We start from the raw sequence: 24506 nt of genomic DNA on the forward strand, positions 1-24506 counted from the left end.
CTGAAATGTAAAAGAACAAAAAATGTTCACCTTGTCATATTTTAATATTGCCTTTTTTTAGATTTCAGCCACATTACAAATAACAATAAAATTAAAAAGTACCTGTAGGCCTTGCAGTATTATTTCACCTAGGGAACAACAAAATTAAGAGCAGATGAAGAGCAGTCAAAGCTACGTAAATAAAAAAGACTGACACCTGTGTAGTGACTGGTTCTTGAGCACTTTTTCCCGTTCACCATGTTATTACTATTTGTATTCGCAAAGACACTTTTCACACTTCACGATTATTCATTCATGGTGTGACACACGCGAGTACTTACAAGTAAACAAATGTAATAGGCTATATATATAAAAAGGCGAGATTTTAAAAAGGTAAAATAACATTAAGTTTTAATTTATTGGTGCTGAACAACTTGTAATATGTATTCTTAGCTGGTAATCCATTTCACTTTCATCCAGGCTCAATTTTTCTACGTAAAAAAATATGATATTTCTTTACGTTATGTAATAATATTTAACATTTGTAATATTAACGTACCACTAGAGAAAAATGCACCAACGTACCTGTAATACACTATATATCTTCTTCAGACCCAGTGTAGCAGTAAGGCAGGGGATGCCACACACTTTCCGAACTATTTTCCAGTATAAAACAAACTTCACAACTGTCAACAATCATTAACGCGCGTCACAAAAGTAAAATGGCCGTAAACCTAGCAGTCAGTGCAAGGCTTATAAACGCTTGTGGCGCTTCCCGTGGACATCTATGGAAGCTATGCTGCGCGTGCATCTGCTGTACAGCCTTCCAGGGAAATTACAGTTTATTTCAAGCTTGGGAAAATTATTTTAATTCAAGCTAAATTTTTACAGCTTGATGTAAACTGAGTAACAGGTTGATTTTTCAATCTTGAATTTTCAACTGAATCTAAACTCAATATCCACCTTGAAATAAGCTGTGTAACAGGTTGATTTTTCAATCTTGAATTTTCAACTGAACCTAAACTCAATATCCACCTTGAAATAAGCTTGAGTGCTAGCTGGGATGGGACTTAACTGCTAAGGTCATCAGTCCCTAAGCTTACACACTACTTACCCTAAATTATCCTAAGGACAAACACACACACACACCCATGTCCGAAGGAGGACTCGAACTTCTGCTGGGACCAGCCGCACAGTCCATGACTGCAGCGCCCCAGACCGCTCGGCTAATCCCGCGTGGCTCGTTAAACCCAATCTTCCTTGGGAATTTGTGGCAAGGATTATGGGACCAAACTGCTGAGGTCATCGGTTCCTAGGCTTATGCACTACTTAATCTAAATTACAGTAACTTACGCTAAGGACAACACACTCTCCCATGCCCGAGGGAGGACTCGAACCTCCGACGAGAGGAGCCGCGTGAACCGTGGCAAGACGCCCAAGACCGCACGGCTACCCCGCGCCCAATCTTCCTTCCCTCTTTGCATATTTAAATACTTTGTTTATCTGAAGCAGAACCAAAGTCTTAGGTTAATACGTAATTGATGAGTGTTATCTACATTATAGTATAGAATTTAACCACAACTAATTTGTAAAACTGAATCGTTCTATTTCGTATGACATTTTTCCACAACATGCATCACGAAATACGTAAATAAACAAACAGATAAAATAAACTAAATCAGCATAAACAGTACAATGCGCTACATTTTGCCTACGCAGTTTGTGCACTGACATTTTCCAACTTCTCTAATGAGTTTTTTGGATACATGTACACGAAATTATGTCATCCATTACTATTTTAATTAGAAAGTCGATTTACGAACGCACGCTACTACGTACAAGTTCGTCATCTGACTTTCAGTACCATGACGTCTTTTACTTCCACAATAAATCTTAGGCAGAGATGTAAACGTATCATCAAAAGAACGTTGAAAGTAGCCACGGAATATGCGGTAATTTTAAAAGTATTGAAATTAATGTTTACAGTAAACGATTAAAACCGTATTTGAAGTAAATACCAACGGACTTTGCAGTTTTAATCCTCGCAAATTTATCAGGATTGTCTTTCAAGATGTCAGTGCAGCTTTAAGTAGAAGGGCAAATTTTTGCTCCTTACCGCATGCAAGCGCACGGCACTTTGCTAAGTTTAGCCCGTTTGATTTACTCCTATTACAAATGCTGCCTTCGAATGAATTTATAATATTGTAACAAAATACGGAAAATGATTTTTAACTTCCAACACAATTAATGGCGGAAATACATGAAACTAACCGCCGATACCACCCGTTAGGTTTGACACTTGACCTCTTCAAATACAGGTAGAAACGGTCCGAATAACAATCAAATTAGGCGTCTAAGATATTGAGCAATTACTTTAATACACTTGCCACCGAGTTTCCATTATAGGAGTAAGGTCGCTAACATTTTTCTAACGAAATGCGAACTCGTTTTTAAATCAGGTCAAGCAAACATTGACGCTCACACCCATATTCCTTTGTTTGTCTTTCAATATCCTGCCGGTATCGGGTATACCATCATGGCTCCAAAGATATATGTTGTTATGGAACGAAATACGAATTTTTATCATTGATATGTTGTATAGTAACGATGTATGTACACAACATTTATTTAATGAAATCCACATCATTTGTGACACACTATAACAACGCATCATCTCTGTAACAAATTCCCTAAGTAACACCACAGTCTAAAATTTTCAAACAATCTGTCTTTAGGCACTTTCCTTGTTCCATAATAGTTTCGCTCGAAGTCTAGCAATCTGAACGTTCTGACACTTCACACGCTTTTGTAAGACACGAACAGCTGCACTTAATCCAACCACTTCATCGTCAAAGCAGGTCTGTGTTGATGATTCTCACGAATCTGGCACTAATACATGGAGAGTTGAACTGGCTGCTTCTGTGTCATAGTACTGTTTTACAGCTTTAGATTGACTGTCGAATCTTTGTGGCAGTTTCCTCTTCGTCAGTTGAGGTGGCTTATTTGGAATGTCAAACAGTGTGGGTACTGCATTCCACACGAGTTTTTACTGTCTGCGTTCATGAACTGGTTTTGTTCGAAATGTAGCGAACAAAACCTAATATTATTATACAGGTAAACCGGGTCTTTCTTCATAAGGTCTTCTCGTCTGCTATTAACTAGCCATTTTTTTGCTCCTAAAACGAAATATTCATCATTTATACACTTACATTTGCAAGTGAATCCTGACGATACAGTTTAGTAACATGATGGTATATACCTCTCAGGATCCTTAGGAAACCTAAAAAAGACAGCTGTGGTGTCTTCTTCCTATTGCTGCTGCAATTTATTGCGCTACAAACGCTCCCGATGGTAAAAACCATTGTATAAATCAAAATAAACAATCACTATTCGCTTTCGCGATCGCGCCGAACTCACAGTTCAACCTACCGGCCACTTGGAGCGCTGCTGGCGCTGAAGGCAACAAAATCGAGGCGAAGTGTCGCGACTGTTATGTTAGACTGTGGTAACACTGACAGCAGCCTGTTGGCATCCCCATCATACAGTTCGGCTAAACTGTAAACAAGACATCAAGTATAGGTCGTCTGCTGTTGGTAAAGTTTTTAGAGGAGTTACATTATTAATGGAATTGTTCAATAAGCGCTCGTGATTTACTTTTCAAAACAATTCGTGTTGGATATGGTGAGTATATAATAACTCTTGAATGAATTGCGTGCAATTTTCATCGGTGGAAGTTAGATATTTGTCACGATTGTATGAAAAATAGCCCCCCCCCCCCCCTGTATTCTTTTGAAGAGTAACACAAACAGTTTTAACTGTACACCTTTGTGAGAGTAATATATGTAAAACGTTCTACTAATTAGGACGCGTGCAGTGTAAAGTAAAAAAAAATGTAATACGGTTCATACGAAAGAAACATATAAAATTTAATATGCTATTGAAGACGATTATTACACGCCGAGCAGACCCGTGGTCAACTTCCGACCACATTCAAACAGATTGAAACTGCGCTGACGCGCTCAATAACGTACAACTAAGGTTTGCAAACTTTTATCTCAAGATAAAAAAATAAAAAGATAATTCCAGTTTTTATGAAGCTTTCAGTGGAGGGCCGAAAACTGTCAAGCGAGTTCAACGATAGCCTTGGCAGGACTTAAGTTGGCTTGAAATTGGAATTAATTATGATCCAGAGGAGATATTTGAGCCAAATGCCCAACTTTTTCCCAATAACATAATTTAAAAATTTCAGGGCTGTGGCGTTCACAATTTCCACGCTTCATGAACTCAAATTTGGCAGAGAAGCAGTTATTTATGAGTAGTCTGACGTTATTAATATGTAAACATGCCATTAATTTTGTAATCAAATTTATGTGTACTTTTACGCAACATTTCTAAATATTAACACCCACCCCATTTTCTTTGTTTGTTACTGTAGAACAAACGTTTTTGTACTGGAAATGGTTTTGTTTGTTTTTGAGACTGGGTAGTGTTAAAACAATGAGCCTGAAAATCCAGCTACCTAACATTCATAAACTGTTGACATATTTAATTAAAAATGAAGCTATTAGTAGTTTGTGGTTGAATACTGATACATAATGTAAATTAAGCATGTATTAGTACTCACAAGTTTCAAATATACAATAACAGTGTAAATGACCTGCTAGCAACTGCTGTCAAGATTAATCTTGGAAAAGTGTCTTCTACAGCACCGTACCCCCCCTGTTATTACAAGCTGGCTGCACCATGTTTCTCGGTTATATTTAGAAACTGAGTGTTAGAAGGGCCTGCTGTATGTTTGGTGTCATGTACCAATTGGTCTTTATCTTTAATTACTAGATCATCTTGTTCCTTGATAGATTTTCCTGTTTGCTTTCAAGTTACACTCTGTTGTTTTCATTTTATTTTTGTTCTCTCTTTCTGCTGCTTGATACTTAAATACCTTTTTAACTCAGATATCTTTGATACACTTCTAGTGCCATATTTCATAATTTACCTTGAGAAACAGTTGTTCAAGGAGGAGAGAATTTACTTAGAAATGGATTAAGCTTAGAATTAACATTCATTATCTCATATACCTTATTCCATCTGATGCTTTGCAGATTCCTTGTAAAAGTGTGCGTTGGTAGCTCATGAACGGTTCTAATGGTTTTCCTAGTTAACACTTTATACTTTCTATGCACCAGATGTTTAATACATAATAATGATTCTTTTTTTTAAAAAAAAATGTTATATCAGGCAGCTGTTGTCTTAGATATGTAAACATATTAACAGTTTATACAGATGAAATACCCTATAGGTTCAATTTTAGCAAAATATAAACATATCCAAATACATGCTATGTGCCATCATTGCTACAAAAGAATGTTTTGAAATCTTGATTAAATTTATTTTCATCATCTGTTGTCTGATGCAGGATGGCAGTGCATTGTAAAGCTTAAAATTAATACACCTCTTATGTCTTTATGCATGATTTTTTTTTTCTCACTGTGTATAGCGAGCTGTGGTTTGGTTTTCCTAGCATGAAAATTTCTGATTTGGTCCTGGTAATTAAAATGTGTGTGTGTGTGTGTGTGTGTGTGTGTGTGTGTGTGTGTGTGTGTGTGTAAGATGTACATTGTTATTCAGATTGCCATTTTCTGTAACAAAGAAACTGGTTGTAAATGGGGTAGTGACTATTCCAAAATAATAATTCGCATGTTAAGAGGAACTGGACATAACCAAAGGATCAAAGTACGCCATCCTGGCAACTCTGTGGTGCAAATGTTTCAGGCATTTCTTAAAGTAAAACAGATTGTATTAAGTCGGTGCAAGCTTCGTTATGCAGTCTCTATAATTTAAGTTTTTGTCAACAGTTTTGTATATATATGTTTCCCAAATTGCAGGTAGTTTGATGTATGTAGACTGTCAATCTTTTGGCATTGAACAAAGAGTAGACATACTCCAGGATTTCATCAGTTATGCTCAGGGATTTGTTTGGAGCAATTATAATCATACTAGTGACGTGTGTGAATAACATCTTTTGCTGAATTATTTCTCATTCTACCTCTTCATCTTCCTTCCTCCCCTCCTCTCTCCAACCCCTCCCCCCCGCCCCCCCCCTCTCTCTCTCTCTCTCTCTCTCTCTCTCTCTCTCTCTCTCTCTCTCTCTCCCTCCACATCTCCTTGCCAGCCTTCATGCATGTATCATGTATGGGTGAGGGTGGGAGGGTGGGTGGGGGTCACATGTTCACATTACAAATTGATTTATACATATGGTTACATTCTGAACATTTCGAGGTTTTACAAAAAGAAAGAGAACAAAAAATACAGATGTGAGTTGGTAATTCCTACACTGGGCCTTTTACACATTATAGTAATAGAAATTCTTCCTTTTAAGGAGAAGAAGCTGTCAAGGAGAAAGTTTCTCAGTTTGTTTTCAAATTTTAATTTGCTGTCTGTGAGAATTTTATATCAGTGGTTAAGTGATCAAAAATTTTTGTTGCAGCGTTATGTACCCCTTTTTGTGCTAAAGACGGCTTTAATGTGGAATGATGAATGTCTTTTTTCCTTCCTGTATTGTAACTGTGTGCATCATTGTTCTTTACATAATTGTTGACTCTCTGCTTCAACAATTTCTCTAATATGGAGACCAAAATGAGGAGTAATGTGTGTCGGTGGTTTTCTACCTTGTACTTGCTGCCATTTTTAAGTAATAGCTTCACTTTTCAGAAACACTCCTTTATTGAATGATAAAGTGGCAATGTGGGTCTTGCAGTTTGTGAAGAAATTTTTTATGAAGACAGATACCAGCACTTAATGCAGAGCTCCAGACATTTTTGGCTTCACGCTTTTTACCATCTTTAATACTTAATAATTTATTGAAGCTATTTTCAAGCTACAAACTACTTTCAAATATTCTTTTTTTTCTTAATTTGTGAATTTCAATCTGAATGCACCAGTTGCATTTATGAGATAGTTATTAATACAAATAGGTAAGTCTCCTGTTTTAATATTACCATATTCTATGTTTCTGCAAATGATTTACTGGTTTTAATCTCTCTTTCCCATTAAGTACACCATAGAAATTGTAGAGCAAAAGCTTTTCCAATCTCTCCTATTCCTAAAATATAAACATGTCACCACTTTCCAACCTCTCCCATTGGAGTGAGAGATTTCTTAATCCTGTAGTCCCATGTGTTTAGAGTTTGGTTGCACTTTCTTCTACAAGGGCAGCAGCCTAGATTTTTGTGACAGTGGCCTGGTTTGGTAAGTATTTGTTTATAACTGTAGTGTGTGTGTGTGTGTTTACGTTTGTATAGTTTTTGTGTATCAGAATAGGTGATGATGCAAATCTTCATGAATTTTGAGGTTATTCTTGTTAGTGTTAGGTAAATGTGTTGTATCGTGATTGATTGGTATCATTAACATTGGATCAGGTTATGTTTTCGATATTAGTTGTGTGAGTGAGTTTTGGTTTGTTGCACTGTGGACTTCGTTTTTGGTAGGTAGGATAACTGAAGGTTTGTGCATTACAGAAGCATCTGATTCCACACATCTGCTTTGGCCCATGATGTCATTAATATGGTGGAAATGACTATTTCCAATGTATACAAAATGGCAACAATGTCACTACATACACATGCCAACAAATGTGAGCAAAAATAAAAAATTAGACAATAATGTCTTATTCCAAAAATAAGATGAAACTAACAGGACAACTGTGGAAAATTGGGGGGTTTAAGACAGCAAAAAAAAAAAAGCATATCACTGTCTCAAAACAATTAATATATAAAAAAATTAAATTACAGCATTCTGCTACACCAATAAAACCACAGGAATCTGGCATTTTCCTTGAGCTGTATAGCGCAACTGCGGCTATTGATAACAAAACACCAATACCTATAATCTCGAAAAGTGCAATTGGACATTTCCTTTGACCTATATAGCTCAACCGGAGATATATCAATACCAAAAAGCCAACACCTGCAACTCCAAAAAGTGGAATCAGACATTTTCTGTGATCTTTATAGCTCAACCTTGACCTGGGCACGTATGATCCCAGTTGTTTTCATGCCATAAAACAAAACAAAGTAATTTATAGCTCAACTGCAGCTATCTGCACCAAAAACCAGCATCTAAAACTTTGAAAAGTGGAACCATAACCCCAAAAACTCAAAAACCCAAATACCCTATATTCACTACACCAATTAAAAACTACCGTAACTATGCAAAAAACACACACACACACACACACACACACACACACACACACACACACACACACACACACACCTGGCCTGAGCCACCAGAACTCTCATCAGTCTCATGTCATTTGACACGTGACATATTCAGTAATAAGCCCAACACTGTAAGTCAGACATTGTCATCTCGGAACGTAATGACGCACTCATGAACTTCACTGTCATATCCATACCTAACAAAAAAGCGAAAAAAAAATTAGAATTCTTTTGCTGCTGACACACACTAAACTAATCAGACGTAACAAAAAATCCTTAACTCACTGAAAACACCTCCACAACCCACATTACAGCACCAACTACATAAACTCAAATGAACCCAGTACCCCATGTTAAACTCAGTGGGTCCATATCTAACACCAGAGGGCATGATCAGATACAACAATATGACATCTGCAAACACAACCGACTCAAAAACTCAGTGCCATAATGATGTTACACGCCACAACAGTATTATCTCACGGGTGAAAACAGATGGCTGGAATCAGACGCTTCTGTTGAAAGGGAAATGTCTGATTCCTCTGGTTTCATTGGTGTAGCGGAATGTTGTAATTTAAATTTTCTTTTATAGTATTTGTTTTTTTTGGGTGGTGGATAATGGGTTTGATGATTTGTGTGTGTTGTTTTTTGTTCCATTATCACACCTTGGAGATTCTTAGTCTGAGAGGTTTTTTCCCCCAAATAATAAACAATGCATGCACAAGTACTAATCCCAATCGCTCCACAGATTCCAGTGCTTAATTTAATAGCTGGCCCTCTTATCACCCATATTGCCAAATGCTCTGCTGTTAGGCTTTTCGCTTCTTTGTGTTGACACATCAATCGTAATGCGTTAAACATCATCAAGAATCATTTATCACCCCAGAACTCACAAAAACTGTGGTTTAAATACTAATTTTGTCATATTTAATTATTTTGGCTTATAGATTTCTCATCCCCCCTCCCCCTGCTCCCATTTGGATGATACGGGTGTCTTAAACAACATTGTTTTTTTACAAGTAGTCAGTCATATATGTACTAAATCTCTTATCTTTGAAGTAGTTTTCTCTTGAATTTAACTTAATTACAGATTCTTTGTTCCCTCTAATATTTCATCCCCAACATAAAAGGAAATGACATACTTCTGTTTTAGATCTATATTTTTAAATCTTCTGTCACACTTCCTCCCTATTCCTTGCTCCTCCCCTCCCTCTCTCTCTCCCCTCTCTCATTTGCACATGTAGACACTAACTCAGACATTTGCTTGTTTAAATGTGTGATAGAATATGTGATAGAATATGTGATAGAATATGTTTTGGAATATGTTTTGGAATATGTTGTTGTTGTTGTTGTGGTCTTCAGTCCTGAGACTGGTTTGATGCAGCTCTCCATGCTACTCTATCCTGTGCAAGCTTCTTCATCTCCCAGTACCTACTGCAACCTACATCCTTCTGAATCTGCTTAGTGTATTCATCTCTTGGTATCCCCCTACGATTTTTACCCTCCACGATGCCCTCCAATACTAAATTGGTGATGCCTTGATGCCTCAGAACATGTCCTACCAACCGATCCCTTCTTCTGGTCAAGTTGTGCCACAAACTTCTCTTCTCCCCAATCCTATTCAATACCTCCTCATTAGTTACGTGATCTACCCACCTTATCTTCAGCATTCTTCTGTAGCACCACATTTCGAAAGCTTCTATTCTCTTCTTGTCCAAACTATTTACCGTCCATGTTTCACTTCCATACATGGCTACACTCCATACAAATACTTTCAGAAATGACTTCCTGACACTTAAATCTATACTCGATGTTAACAAATTTCTCTTTTTCAGAAACGCTTTCCTTGCCATTGCCAGTCTACATTTTATATCCTCTCTACTTCGACCATCATCAGTTATTTTGCTCCCCAAATAGCAAAACTCCTTTACTACTTTAAGTGTCATTTCCTAATTTAAACCCTCAGCATCACCCGATTTAGTTTGACAACATTCCATTATCCTCGTTTTGCTTTTGTTGATGTTCATCTTATATCCTCCTTTCAAGACACTGTCCATTCCGTTCAACTGCTCTTCCAAGTCCTGTGCTGTCTCTGACAGAATTACAATGTCATCGGCGAACCTCAAAGTTTTTACTTCCTCTCCATGAATTTTAATACCTACTCCGAATTTTTCTTTTGTTTCCTTTACTGCTTGCTCAATATACAGATTGAATAACATCGGGGAGAGGCTACAACCCTGTCTCACTCCTTTCCCAACCACTGCTTCCCTTTCATGCCCCTCGACTCTTATAACTGCCATCTGGTTCCTGTACAAATTATAAATAGCCTTTCGCTCCCTGTATTTTACCCCTGCCACCTTCAGAATTTGAAAGAGAGTATTCCAGTTAACATTGTCAAAAGCTTTCTCTAAGTCTACAAATGCTAGAAACGTAGGTTTGCCTTTTCTTAATCTTTCTTCTAAGATAAGTCGTAAGGTTAGTATTGCCTCACGTGTTCCAACATTTCGACGGAATCCAAACTGATCTTCCCCGAGGTCCGCTTCTACCAGTTTTTCCATTCGTCTGTAAAGAATTCGCGTTAGTATTTTGCAGCTGTGACTTATTAAACTGATAGTTCGGTAATTTTCACATTTGTCAAGACCTGCTTCCTTTGGGATTGGAATTATTATATTCTTCTTGAAGTCTGTGGGTATTTCGCCTGTCTCATACATCTTGCTCACCAGATGGTAGAGTTTTGTCATGACTGGCTCTCCCAAGGCCATCAGTAGTTCTAATGGAATGTTGTCTACTCCCGGGGCCTTGTTTCGACTCAGGTCTTTCAGTGCTCTGTCAAACTCTTCACGCAGTATCGTATCTCCCATTTCATCTACATCCTCTTCCATTTCCATAATATTGTCCTCAAGCACAACTTCCTTGTATAGACCCTCTATATACTCCTTCCACCTTTCTGCTTTCCCTTCTTTGCTTAAAACTGGGTTTCCATCTGAGCTCTTGATGTTCATACAAGTGGTTCTCTTTTCTCCAAAGGTCTCTTTAATTTTCCTGTAGGCAGTATCTATCTTACCCCTAGTGAGAAAAACCTCTACATCCATACATTTGTCCTCTAGCCATCCCTGCTTAGCAATTTTGCACTTCCTGTCGATCTCATTTTTGAGACGTTGGTATTCCTTTTTACCTGCTTCATTTACTGCCTTTTTATATTTTCTCCTTTTATCAATTAAATTCAATATTTCTTCTGTTACCCAAGGATTTCTACTAGCCCTCATCTTTTTACCTATTTGATCCTCTGCTGCCTTCACTACTTCATCCCTCAAAGCTACCCATTCCTCTTCTACTGTATTTCTTTCCCCCATTCCTGTCAATTGTTCCCTTATGCTCTCCCTGAAACTCTGTACAACCTCTGGTTCTTTCAGTTTATCCAGGTCCCATCTCCTTAAATTCCCACCTTTTAGCAGTTTCTTCAGTTTTAATCTACAGGTCATAACCAATAGATTGTGGTCAGAGTCCACATCTGCCCCTGGAAATGTCTTACAATTTAAAACCTGGTTCCTAAATCTCTGTCTTACCATTATATAATCTATCTGATACCTTTTAGTATCTCCAGGGTTCTCCCATGTATACAACCTTCTATCATGTTTCTTAAACCAAGTGTTAGCTATGATTAAGTTGTGCTCTGTGCACAATTCTACCAGGCGGCTTCCTCTTTCATTTCTTAGCCCCAATCCATATTCACCTACTACGTTTCCTTCTCTCCCTTTTCCTACACTCGAATTCCAGTCACCCATGACTATTAAATTATCGTCTCCCTTCACTATCTGAATAATTTCTTTTATTTCATCATACATTTCTTCAATTTCTTCGTCATCTGCAGAGCTAGTTGTCATATAAACTTGTACTGCTGTAGTAGGTGTGGGCTTCGTATCTATCTTGGCCACAATAATTCGTTCACTATGCTGTTTGTAGTAGCTTACCCACATTCCTATTTTCCTATTCATTATTAAACCTACTCCTGCATTACCCCTATTTGACTTTGTGTTGATAACCCTGTAGTCACCTGACCAGAAGTCTTGTTCCTCCTGCCACCGAACTTCACTAATTCCCACTATATCTAACTTTAACCTATCCATTTCCCTTTTTAAATTTTCTAACCTACCTGCCCGATTAAGGGATCTGACATTCCACGCTCTGATCCGTAGAACGCCAGTTTTCTTTCTCCTGATAACGACATCCTCTTGAGTAGTCCCCGCCCGGAGATCCGAATGGGGGACTATTTTAGCTCCGTTTTGGAATATAAACCTTCCTTAATAGAAATTTTAGTTAATAGTACCCAGTTTGTACTACCTGAAACAGAATATAAGTGACATGGAAAAGAGGAAAGCAACATGAAATTTATTGATTTCGGGCAACATTTAATATGGTTGCAATAACATTCCCTTGTCTAATTCGGCAATTGTAACATGGAAAAAGAGTATGAGTAGGTATCGGATCATCTTTCCAAATAATCAGAATAATGCTTCAACTGATGCAGCTCTATCTTTGTCATATTAGACTTAATTAAAAGTTCAAATGCTATTAATGTTGTTATGCTTGATGTGGTAAATGCCAAGTGTCATAAATGCCAAGTGTCATATTTACACAACATGTAAGAATATGTGAATGACAGTATACTGTCCCTGGGGTGTGACAAATTTTTAACGATGACTTGGGTGCAATTGTGCATTGTTGGTAGCACCTCTCATTGAATTTTTCAAAAGTTCACCCAAACCAAGAGACATTTGCAGTGGAGTGATGAAAGGAAGCATCCTTCACCAGAGGATAAGCTGCTGTTGCTGAGGATGCCATATTAGCTCATCCCCTTCCAGGCACACCTCTCACTGCTTGGGCAGATGCACAATCAGCTGTGATTGGAGCTGTATTACAACAACATATTTGACATTAGTGGCAATCTCTGGCTTTCTTCAGTGACAGATTATTACCTTCTGTCAGAAGCCAGACAAAGAATTACCGTGCCAGTTACAGCATTCAGACTGCATCACACAGTTCATCATAGATATTCAGTATGTTGATGGTTAACAGAATGGACCAGCAAATGATCTGTGTCTCATTAATGCTGTTGTGAACACACTTGACTTCTTGGCACATGCTGTCACAGACAACTAACTAAAGACATTCCTGAAAGCACCATAGAGCTTACAACTCTGACATATTCAGATAACAGTCTCGAATGTAGTGCCATACTGTGACATATCCGCGTCATAAGCATGTTCATTTGTTACAGCAAATTACCATCAGCAAGCAGTTTCCTCTCTCCACAGCTTATCTCATCCAGTATTCAGCGATACTGCACAGCTAGCGGAAGAGGAATTTATTTGGTCAAGTATCGAGGAAGATTGAAAAGCATTTCTCTTCCATTGCAATGCTAGTCATAACAACAGAATAAGTTGACACATTATAGCTCTGCTTGGCACTTTACCTTTCATATTCAAAGATTTGAGTATGTCTGTATTGATGTCTTTGAACCTTTACCACCATCAAACGGATACCAATACCGTCTCGCAGTGATGATTGTTTCTCTCATTGGGCTGAAGCTTATCCAATGAAAGATTCAACAGGGGCAACTGTACCTAAAACTGTGTTTCCTGATAATACCTTGTTAGTCACACCTACAGTTTATCGGAATATTTGGATACTCAGATGTGTTAAACAGAATTTTGACTGTTTACAAATGGTACTGGTGTGCATAAAGTAAATGCCTTTAAAAACAGCAGATGTGTGGTATGAGAGAAGGTGTGCCTTTTTTGGAAGCAGCTGATTTTTCTCCTAGTGTAGTTGTATAAAATAATCCAGAAGTAATTTCCACAACTACTAGTTAGAGTAGACTAGCATTAGTGAGAAATTGCTGTCAGTATATGTTATAAAAGTAGACAGTAGTAGCTGTCTGACTTGACTCATTCCACATCCTTGATGACTCTCCTGCATGGTGAGATTGTGTGTGTGTGTGTGTGTGTGTGTGTGTGTGTCAGAGAGAGAGAGAGAGAGAGAGAGAGAGAGAGAGAGAGAGAGCTCTGTTTTTACTAAATTATCTGGCATGTTCTCTTCTTACAGGAATCCACAGGAGAGAAAGAGGCAGTCCCACTGTGCAGCAGAATAGACATCAAAGAAGAGCCAGTAAGTGATATTAATGCAAATACTCATTGTAGCTTTTCATTAGAGTATTTCTTTTTGTGCAGCCATTATGACAGAAAAAAATGCAGTTTAATAAAATCCAAAACAATGGAAACTCCAGGTTGGAATATCAACAATGTAAGGAAAAGCTTGATTGCTACTTACCTCAAAAATGACACATTAAGTTGCCGACGGGAACAGTTAAGATACTTGCACATTAGCTTTCAGCCACAGCTTTCGTCAGAAAAAGAAACACATGCACGTGCATTCACACAGACAAGCACACCTCATGCACACGACTTCCATCTCGTGCAGCTCGGACCAGCTAGTCCTATCTGCCGGTGATGCAGTCATGTGTGCGTGAGGTGTGCTTGCTTGTGTGAATGAATGTGCTCATGTTTCTCTTTCTTTTTCTGATAAAAGTTGTGGCTGAAAGCTAATGTGGAAGTGTCTTTTAATTGTCGATCTGCAACTTAATGTCTCATCTTTGTGGTAGGTAGCAATCTTTCTTTTCTTTACAATGTTGATCTTCAATAAAAACTGGTATCTATATGTAGAACTGATCTGCCATAAAGGAAATAGTCTAATTGGTAAGTTTTGAGGCACTTCCTTCACATGGAATAACAACTCAAGAATGCTAGGCTAATTCTTGGTAAGTCTATTAGTAAAAGAAGAATACACAATAAATGCTAGTTGATAAAGTATGACTACACAGAGGTATGATACTACACGGGCCTCAATGAGGCAAGTTTGGGTAGATCGAGGCTAAGTGGAAATACAGAAATAACGATGACTCAGTTTAATTAATCCCATTACTTTTATCCATACACAATTCATTAAATCCAAAGAAGACACAAGCAGCCCCTCCTACAAATGCCCCCCCCTCTCTCTCTCTCTCTCTCTCTCTCTCTCTCTCTCTCTCTCTGTCTCTGTCTCTGTCTCTCTATCGCTCTCGGATACATTGTGTTGGTACTGCAGTGTGAATATATGTGTGTTACATTCTAGTAATTTCTGAATGAGAACATTGTCCACAGGTTTAGCATTGTTTAATGGCTTCAACTACTCAACATCTCAACAATCTGATGAACATTTTAATACAAGTATTTGTATTGTAACATGGCTCCCTTTTGTTCTGTTACCTGAGATGTAATCTCAGATATTAATTTAGTTCTTGTTTACCTTTATTCTGAACCACGGCACCTTTTTGTCGTTCTCAGATTCAGAATCATTTGTTCTTGTGTAGCTGTTAAGGTTGTTTACAGCACATTTCAAGTCTCTGTCAAATTACTTTTTGGATTTCAGTCATACTTATAAAACATTCATAAACTCATTTACATGAACAGCATCCTGACTAAATATATTATACACAAACTCAGAATCATAATTGTCAAGAACAACAAAGGTTAATTACAAGTCTCTTTCCTTTACAAGCTTCAGTTGTTCTCTTTGTGATTTGGGACACAGTGCACCTCCAAGGTAGGCCGGCACTCCATGATGTAATTATTTTTGTGTCTGAGCAGGTATTTCCTTTCCTGAAGTCTCTGCAGATACCATCCCATTTGGAAGACATGCATTGTCTTTGGATTCACACCCCACGCATATACAGAAATGATAACCTTGCACAATATTTGCACTTTTACCTGTGACATCTTCTTTTATAATTCCCAGTTGTGAGTCTCATTCACTGGTAAGAAGATGTAGGAAAACACATCAGTCTGTGGAATGATATGCATCCCCATATACATTGTCGTTCGTCCTTCGTTGCTATATCAAGTTTTTTACCTGTTTTCTTTCTCTTATAGTTCATCTGTATCTTCCCCTACAGTTTCTCTAACCCCTTGGTTACATATTGCCACCACTCCTTAGCACATGTGGGCTGAACTTTTTGCATGTTGTAGCTCTGATCAGAGCCACTTTGACAATGCTGCTCATTATCCACCTAGTCCAAAAATGGATTTCAGTTCAACCTCATTTTATCCCCTTATCTATCCACCCTGTTCCACAGAATGTCCCAGTCATTTTATGACATTGTATCTATGGCCCAAATCGACTGCAGCTTGTAGACAGTGATGTTCCACTGTTGGTTTGTAGAGGAGGCGCCAGTGTTTCTTACCTGCTTCTCTTTCCTAGCCTCCAATGTAACTTGCAATCACGCCCCATTTAATAAAACGTGCCACTGATGGCTATGATTATAATAATTATAACAATAAAATATGTAAAATATTTGTATGTAATAATAATAATAATAATAATAATAATAATAATAATAATAATAATAAACCCCGTGGAGGCCCGGGAAAAGAATAGGCCTCCGGTATGTTCTGCCAGTCGTAAAAGGCGACGAAAAGAACAAACCACTAATAGGGCAAACCCCCCTTTTAGTGTGATTAGTTGGTTCAGGACAGAACTACAGAAGCATCGGACAAGTACCGTCATGGTCGGGGACGACGCTTGAACCCTATGCCCACCCACAATGGTAACGACACTGCTAGCCAACTGGAAAATGATTTAAATCAAAATAGAGGTGTTTTGCAGGATATGCTTCCTGCAACCACCATAGAAGGAAAACAAAGACAGAGGATGAGATGGTCAGATAAAGTTAATCGACACCTCATGTTCTGTTATTACCAAGTAACAAACCTAGGAACCAACACAACTGGATACAGATCACAAGTATACACAACATTTATTACCAGATACCCAGAATTAAAATTTTTAACAGAACAACGACTAGCTGATCAGATCCATGTAATAATCAAAAATAACAGGGTAACCCAGTCAGAATTAGAAAACATCAAACAACAAGTACAACAAATACTGGAACAAAATAATGTGCAATCAGAAGAAGAAGAAGAAAATACGGTAATGGACTCAAACATCCCAACAAAATAAATGAAAACACAACTATGGAAGAGTTACAACTACTGGTTTATATAGGAGCACTCACTACACTAAATATACACACTAGGCAGAGATCAGAACCAACCAACACACAGAAGAAACCCACAAAACCAGCATGGCAACACAGGCTACACATCACAATAGAAAAACTGAGAAGACACCGGACAGCTAACACAATTTATAAGAAATGAAATGTCAGAGAGAGAGAGAGAGAGAGAGAGAGAGAGAGAGAGAGAGAGAGAAAAAAAAAAAAAAAAAAACGGTTAGGTAAAATCTCACAACAAGAAGCGATAGAGCAATTAGATGAAAAGAAGCAGAAATTACAAGCATTGGCCAAACGACTTAGAAGATACAAAAAAAGGGAAAATAGAAGGAAACAAAACCAAACATTCAACACAAACCAAAAGAAATTTTACCAGACAATAGATTACACACACATTAAAATAGACAATCCACCAAATATAACAGACATGGAACACTTCTAGAGCAACATATGGTCAAACCCAGTACAACATACCAGGCATGCACGGTGGATACAAGCAGAAACAGACACATACAAGATGATACCACAAATGCCTGAAGTGACAATTTTGCAACATGAAGTCACCCAAGCAATTAATTCTACTCACAATTGGAAAGCCCCTGGAAATGATAAAATAGCAAATTTCTGGTTAAAGAAGTTCACCTCAACACATTCACATCTAACTAAATTATTTAACGTAATAGAGGGAAACATTCCACGTGGGAAAAATATATCTAAAAACAAAGATGATGTGACTTACCAAACGAAAGCGCTGGCAGGTCGATAGACACACAAACAAACACAAACATACACACAAAATTCAAGCTTTCGCAAAAAACTGTTGCCTCATCAGGAAAGAGGGAAAGAGAGGGAAAGACGAAAGGATGTGGGTTTTAAGGGAGAGGGTAAGGAGTCATTCCAATCCCGGGAGCGGAAAGACTTACCTTAGGGGGAAAAAAGGACGGGTATACACTCGCGCGCGCACACACACACACACACACATATCCATCCACACATATACAGACACAAGCAGACATATTTACATATGTCTGCTTGTGTGTGTATATATATATATATATATGTGTGTGCGTGTGCGCGCGCGCGCGTGTGTGTGTGTGTGTGTGTGTGTGTGTGTGTGTGTGTGTGTGTGTGTGTGTGTGTGTGTGTGTGTGTGTGTGCGTGTGTGTGCGTGTGCGCGAGTGTATACCCGTCCTTTTTTCCCTCTAAGGTAAGTCTTTCCACTCCCGGGATTGGAATGACTCCTTACCCTCTCCCTTAAAACCCACATCCTTTCGTCTTTCCCTCTCTTTCCCTCTTTCCTGATGAGGCAACAGTTTTTTGCGAAAGCTTGAATTTTGTGTGTATGTTTGTGTTTGTTTGTGTGTCTATCGACCTGCCAGCGCTTTCGTTTGGTAAGTCACATCATCTTTGTTTTTAGATATAAATTATTTAACAGTTACATTGCAGACCCATACACATTCCCTGATACACTTACACAAGGAATAACTTATCTGAAACCTAAAGATCGAGCAGACACAGCAAACCCAGCTAAATATCGCCCCATAACATGCCTACCAACAATATACAAAATATTAACTTCAGTTATTACACAGAAATTAATGACACATACAACACAGAACAAAATTATAAATGAAGAACAAAAAGGCTGTTGCAAAGGAGCACGAGGATGTAAAGAGCAACTGATAATAGACGCAGAGGTGACATATCAAGCTAAAACTAAACAAAGGTCACACTATGCATACATTGATTACCAAAAAGCTTTTGATAGCATGGTTACTACAAATATTGGAAATATACAAAGTAGATCCTAAATTGATACAGTTTCTAAACATAGTAATGAAAAATTGGAAAACCACACTTAATATCCAAACAAATTCAAAAAATGGCTCTGAGCACTATGCGACTTAACTTCTGAGGTCATCAGTCGCCTAAACAAATTCAAATAATATCACATCACAGCCAATACAGATTAAGCATGGAATATACCAAGGAGACTCATTAAGTCCTTTCTGGTTCTGCCTTGCTCTGAACCCACTATCCAACATGCTAAATAATACAAATTATGGATACAATATTACTGGAACATACCCACACAAAATCACACATTTGCTGTACATGGATGATCTAAAACTACTGGCAGCAACAAATCAACAACTCAACCAATTACTAAAGATAACAGAAGTATTCAGCAATGATATAAATATGGCTTTTGGAACAGACAAATGTAAGAAAAATAGCATAGTCAAGGGAAAACACACTAAACAAGAAGATTACATATTGGATAACCACAGCGACTGCATAGAAGCGATGGAAAAAACAGATGCCTATAAATATCTAGGATACAGAAAAAAAATAGGAATAGATAATACAAATATTAAAGAAGAACTAAAAGAAAAATATAGACAAAGACTAACAAAAATACTGAAAACGGAATTGACAGCAAGAAACAAGACAAAAGCTATAAATACTTACGCTATACCAATATTGATCTACTCATTTGGAGTAGTGAAATGGAGTAACACAGACCTAGAAGCATTCAATACACTTACACAATCACAATGCCACAAATATAGAACACATCACATACATTCAGCAACAGAAAGATTCACATTAAGCAGAAAGGAAGGAGGAAGGGGATTTATCGACATAAAAAAACCTACATTATGGACAGGTAGACAATTTAAGAAAATTATTTCTAGAACGAGCAGAAACTAGCAAAATACACAAAGCAATCACTCATATAAATACATCGACTACACCACTACAATTTCATAACCCCTCTACAACCCTTTAGATCACATAACATCAACAGATATGAAGAAAGTAAATTGGAAAAAGAAAACACTACATAGCAAGTACCCGTATTATCTAACACAGCCACACATCGATCAAGACGCATCCAACACATGGCTAAGAAAAGGCAATATATACAGTGAAACGGAAGGATTAATGATTGCAATACAGGATCAAACAATAAACACCAGATATTACAGCAAGCATACTATTAAAGATACCAATACCACAACAGATAAATGCAGACTTTGCAAACAACAAATAGAAACAGTAGATCACATCACATCACAAGCAGATGTACAATACTAGCAAATACAGAATACACCAGAAGACATGACAATGTAGCAAAAATAATATATCAACAACTTGCCACACAACATAAACTAATAAAACAACACGTTTCCACGTACAAGTATGCACCACAAAATGTACTGGAGAATGATGAATACAAATTATACTGGAACAGAACCATTATAACAGATAAAACAACACCACATAACAAACCTGACATCATACTCACCAATAAAAAGAAGAAATTAACACAACTAATCGAAATATCCATACCCAATACAACAAATATACAGAAGAAAACAGGAGAAAAAATTGAAAAATACATCCAACTGGCTGAGGAAGTCAAGGACATGTGGCATCAGGATAAAGTTAACATTATACCAATTATACTATCAACTACAGGAGTCATACCACACAATATCCACCAGTACATCAACGCAATACAGCTGCATCCAAACGTATATATACAACTACAGAAATCTGTAATTATTGATACATGTTCAATTACCCGAAAGTTCCTAAATGCAGTGTAACATATACCGTACAGTTAAAAGGAAGTCACGCTTGATCAAGGTCCGTGTCACTTTCCATTTTTAACCAGACATAACGTCTGAGAAAGGAAAGATGATAATAATGTTTTCATTAGTGTTTAGTATGTCACTTTAACACAACTTTCCAGAACATGCAACTCATAAAAATACATTTTGTAAGCATTTGTACAAAAAGATGAGAAATATGTGTCTTGTGCAACCTACTTAAGAATTGTAATGGCAATAGACTCTGTGTTTACATCATCATCATTTATAAAATATAAAATCAAAGTGTGTACATGCACAGCAGCATTTCACTTACCACTATGATTGGATAAACTCTGTGTTGTTTTGTTAATTTTGAAGTTCTGTTGATCTGCTAGATTTTAACAAAATATTCTTTGACGAACTTCTAGGTCTATTAGATGGGTCATTACATATTCGAAAGTGGCTCCAAAGCTGACACAGTGCAGTTGTGGAGAATCCAAAGGAAAAGGATGTTGTGATCTAATTAACGGCAGCCACTGTGACAGATTCTTGTCATTTGGAAAACTGGTTTTGGCTGTGAATCTAAAGTTTCTTCTAGCAAGTGCCTACAGGCCTCATATTAACATATCCCCACAGCCTCGTGCAAATCTGTGAATGGTGCTGAAATGACTGCTGTAATTGAAGATATCATTGCCCAGCCTTTAAAAGTAATATGACGAAACAAGGAGCAGATTTCAGTGGTTTTATCAGGAGTGTTAACATTTTCAACTGCAATGGGCAGTAGTGAGTGTATGAAAAAGTTATCACTGCCATTGAATGTGACAGCAAGGAAGAAGAAGATTTATTATGATGGTGATGCTGGATATAAGTGCATCTGGGCTTTGAGTGATAACAGGGGTTTGTGCTTTCTCAGAGTGCCCTGGCAGTAGTGGAAGTAAAATATTTCATTCTTTCTTGGTGGTGGCCTTTAACTTACTTGACATTACATACATAACAGGAAGTGTTGACTTCATCCAGGACCAGTACCACAGAGAAATACTGTAAAAAGCTGTACAAAAGCAGTTTTTATTGATTGTAACCAACAGTTTTAAGATGGGCTCAATTTGATGCCTTTCTCATATAAAGCTGTCCTAATTATAACAGTCAATTCACAAATATGTTTCCCATATATTAATAATGTGTTGGTATATGGTGCTGGCTGAAAAATAGTGTTGGAAAGGAGTAAGCAGCGCCAGCTGTTGTGGCCGAGTGGTTCTAGGCGCTTCAGCCTGGAACCGCGCGACCACTACGGTCACAGGTTCGAATCCTGCCTCGGGCATGGATGTGTGTGTTGTCCTTAGGTTAGTTAGGTTTAAGTAGTTCTAAGTTCTAGGGGACTGATGACCTGAGATGTTAAGTCCCATAACGCTCAGAGCCATTTGAACCATTTGAGTAAGCAGCACTGTGTATGTCAGTAGCAATATTTGTAAATCCTAAGAAATTTTTGAGTTTTAAATGTCTGTGGAAAGGTGGTTTGCACGTAAATAGTTTAGGCTTCAAAACTTCTAAGAACGTGTTCACCTATAATTGTCCTATCATTAAGAATAAGGTAAACCACTGAACATATTCACTATAATTGTCTACTCTTTAAGAATAAGGTTAACCAGTGAGTAATGACAATGATACTGGCCTGGAACTCGGACCCAGAAGCTCAACTTCTGTGGTAACGTTCAGCTGAGCTACCAAGACACAACTTGTGACTTGACCCTCTCAGCTTCAGTTCTGCCTGTACTTCTCATGCTTGCCAACTTAAGAAGTTCTGAATATCATGCAGAAGTAGAACTCCTGGAAATAATGAAACAGAGAAGGCAGATCATTGCATTGTGCCTGTGCTGGCAGATAAGTCTTGCCTGCAAAAGACACGATCCAAGTTTGAGTCCCTGCCCGACATGTAGCTTTAATTCACCAGGAGGTTTCAAAACAGCATGCACTTTGCTGCTGAGTAAAAGGTCCATTCACTGACAGACATAATAAATAATGTGTGTCACTGACGTTAAAAAAAAAGGGAGGGGGTCCAGAAGAGGAGGACGAAACAAAATGAAACTTCATGGATTGACAGGGTATGTGGCACTATTTCGTTATTTACAAAATAGTCAAATTTACAGATAACTTGGTAATATGAGCTCACTTATTACTGTGTCATTGTTTCCACTCTAGTCTGGATGCATGCTCTGTTCCTTTTGGGTGTGATAAAGCTGGCTCTTAATTTCTGTAACTGACTCTTCATATCCCGGATACTGACACTGAGATGGAGTTTACGTCAGAGATGGTCCCACACGTGTCGTATTGGGAACAGATCTGGGGCTTTTGCTAGCTGTGGGAGTACCTCAAAATCGTGCCTACGGTTACTGAGACACAGGCTATGTTTGGGAAATCATTGTGCTGTTGGAAAATGGCACCACAATACTGTCTTGAGTGGTAACACACAAGGACAAAGAATGTGTACAACCTACCACTACCGAGCGAGGTGGCGCAGTGGTTAGACACTGGACTCTCATTCGGGGGACGACGGTTCAATCCCGCGTCCCGCCATCCTGATTTAGGTTTTTCGTGATTTCCCTAAATCGCTCCAGGCAAATGCCGGGATGGTTCCTTTCAAAGGGCATGGCCGACTTCCTTCCCCATCCTTCCCTAATCCGATGAGACCGATGACCTCACTGTCTGGTCTCCTTCCCCAAACCAACCAACCAACCTACCACTGTGCCATAAAGTTCCCCGTATCACTACGAGCCCTGATCTAATGTCATATGTGAAGACTCTCCAAATTGTGACATTGAGAGTAACGCTATTGTGCCTCTCCCTAACATTGGCAGAGTGGGACCTCTCTCCATCTTGCCACAATGATTACCACCAAAGGTCATCATTACTGAACAAAATGCAATGCCATTCATCAACAGCCCATGCTTCCTGGTCTTGGCCCCACTCCAAAACACAGCTGTTTGTGTTGTGGTGTTAAAGGCAGCCTGTGCGTGGAAATATAATTACCTATTCTGTCTACTGCTAGTGTCTGACCAATGGTGTGGGATGATGCAGGATGTTGTGAAGAGTCCATTACGTGTTCTCTAATGGCAAGTGCAAATGTGAAATGGTAAGGATGTGCTTGGTGCGCAGAGTGACATTCCTTCCATGTGGTAGTCAGATGTCGTCACCCAGAACCTTGGTGGTGAGAATGCCTACATCCACTTTCTGATGATGTTCAGCATTAGGTCACTGTCATATCTAAATGCCCCACAAATCTGGGTATTCATCGTTCAATAAGCCTGTCAAATGGAGAATGACAAGGAGACATCTTTCAGACTGCCAGGTGCTGATAAGGCTTTCTCTGACAACTAAGCTTCACAGTGAACACTCAACATCTGACATGGTTCACACACCTTATATACCCTACCAGGCCTTGTAACAACATTAAACATGAATAACTCTAAAGCACTCAGGTGGCCGTTCTACCTTTCAGAGGGAATTGCAATTCTAATCATTTACATGCCTACCAATGATGCGAACATGCACAAAGTTATATTGGTATCCAACCACGGCGCTTGGGTGCTTAACTTTTCTTGCCAG

General features: G+C 38.3%; 1 protein-coding gene across 1 annotated transcript in view; it reads left to right on the forward strand.

Annotated features, from left to right (window-relative positions):
* Positions 1 to 3529: 3529 nt before the first annotated feature.
* LOC126210492 (zinc finger protein 808-like) overlaps positions 3530 to 24506 on the forward strand; it is a 180124-nt gene continuing 159147 nt past the window's right edge. Inside the window, exons 1-2 of the mRNA XM_049939724.1 lie at positions 3530 to 3660; positions 14301 to 14363. Coding sequence (XP_049795681.1) covers positions 3658 to 3660; positions 14301 to 14363 — 66 coding nt within the window. The 5' untranslated portion in view covers positions 3530 to 3657. The remainder of the gene's footprint in view (positions 3661 to 14300; positions 14364 to 24506) is intronic.

Source organism: Schistocerca nitens, chromosome 10, assembly GCF_023898315.1.
Source record: "Schistocerca nitens isolate TAMUIC-IGC-003100 chromosome 10, iqSchNite1.1, whole genome shotgun sequence".
NCBI lineage: Eukaryota > Metazoa > Arthropoda > Insecta > Orthoptera > Acrididae > Schistocerca > Schistocerca nitens.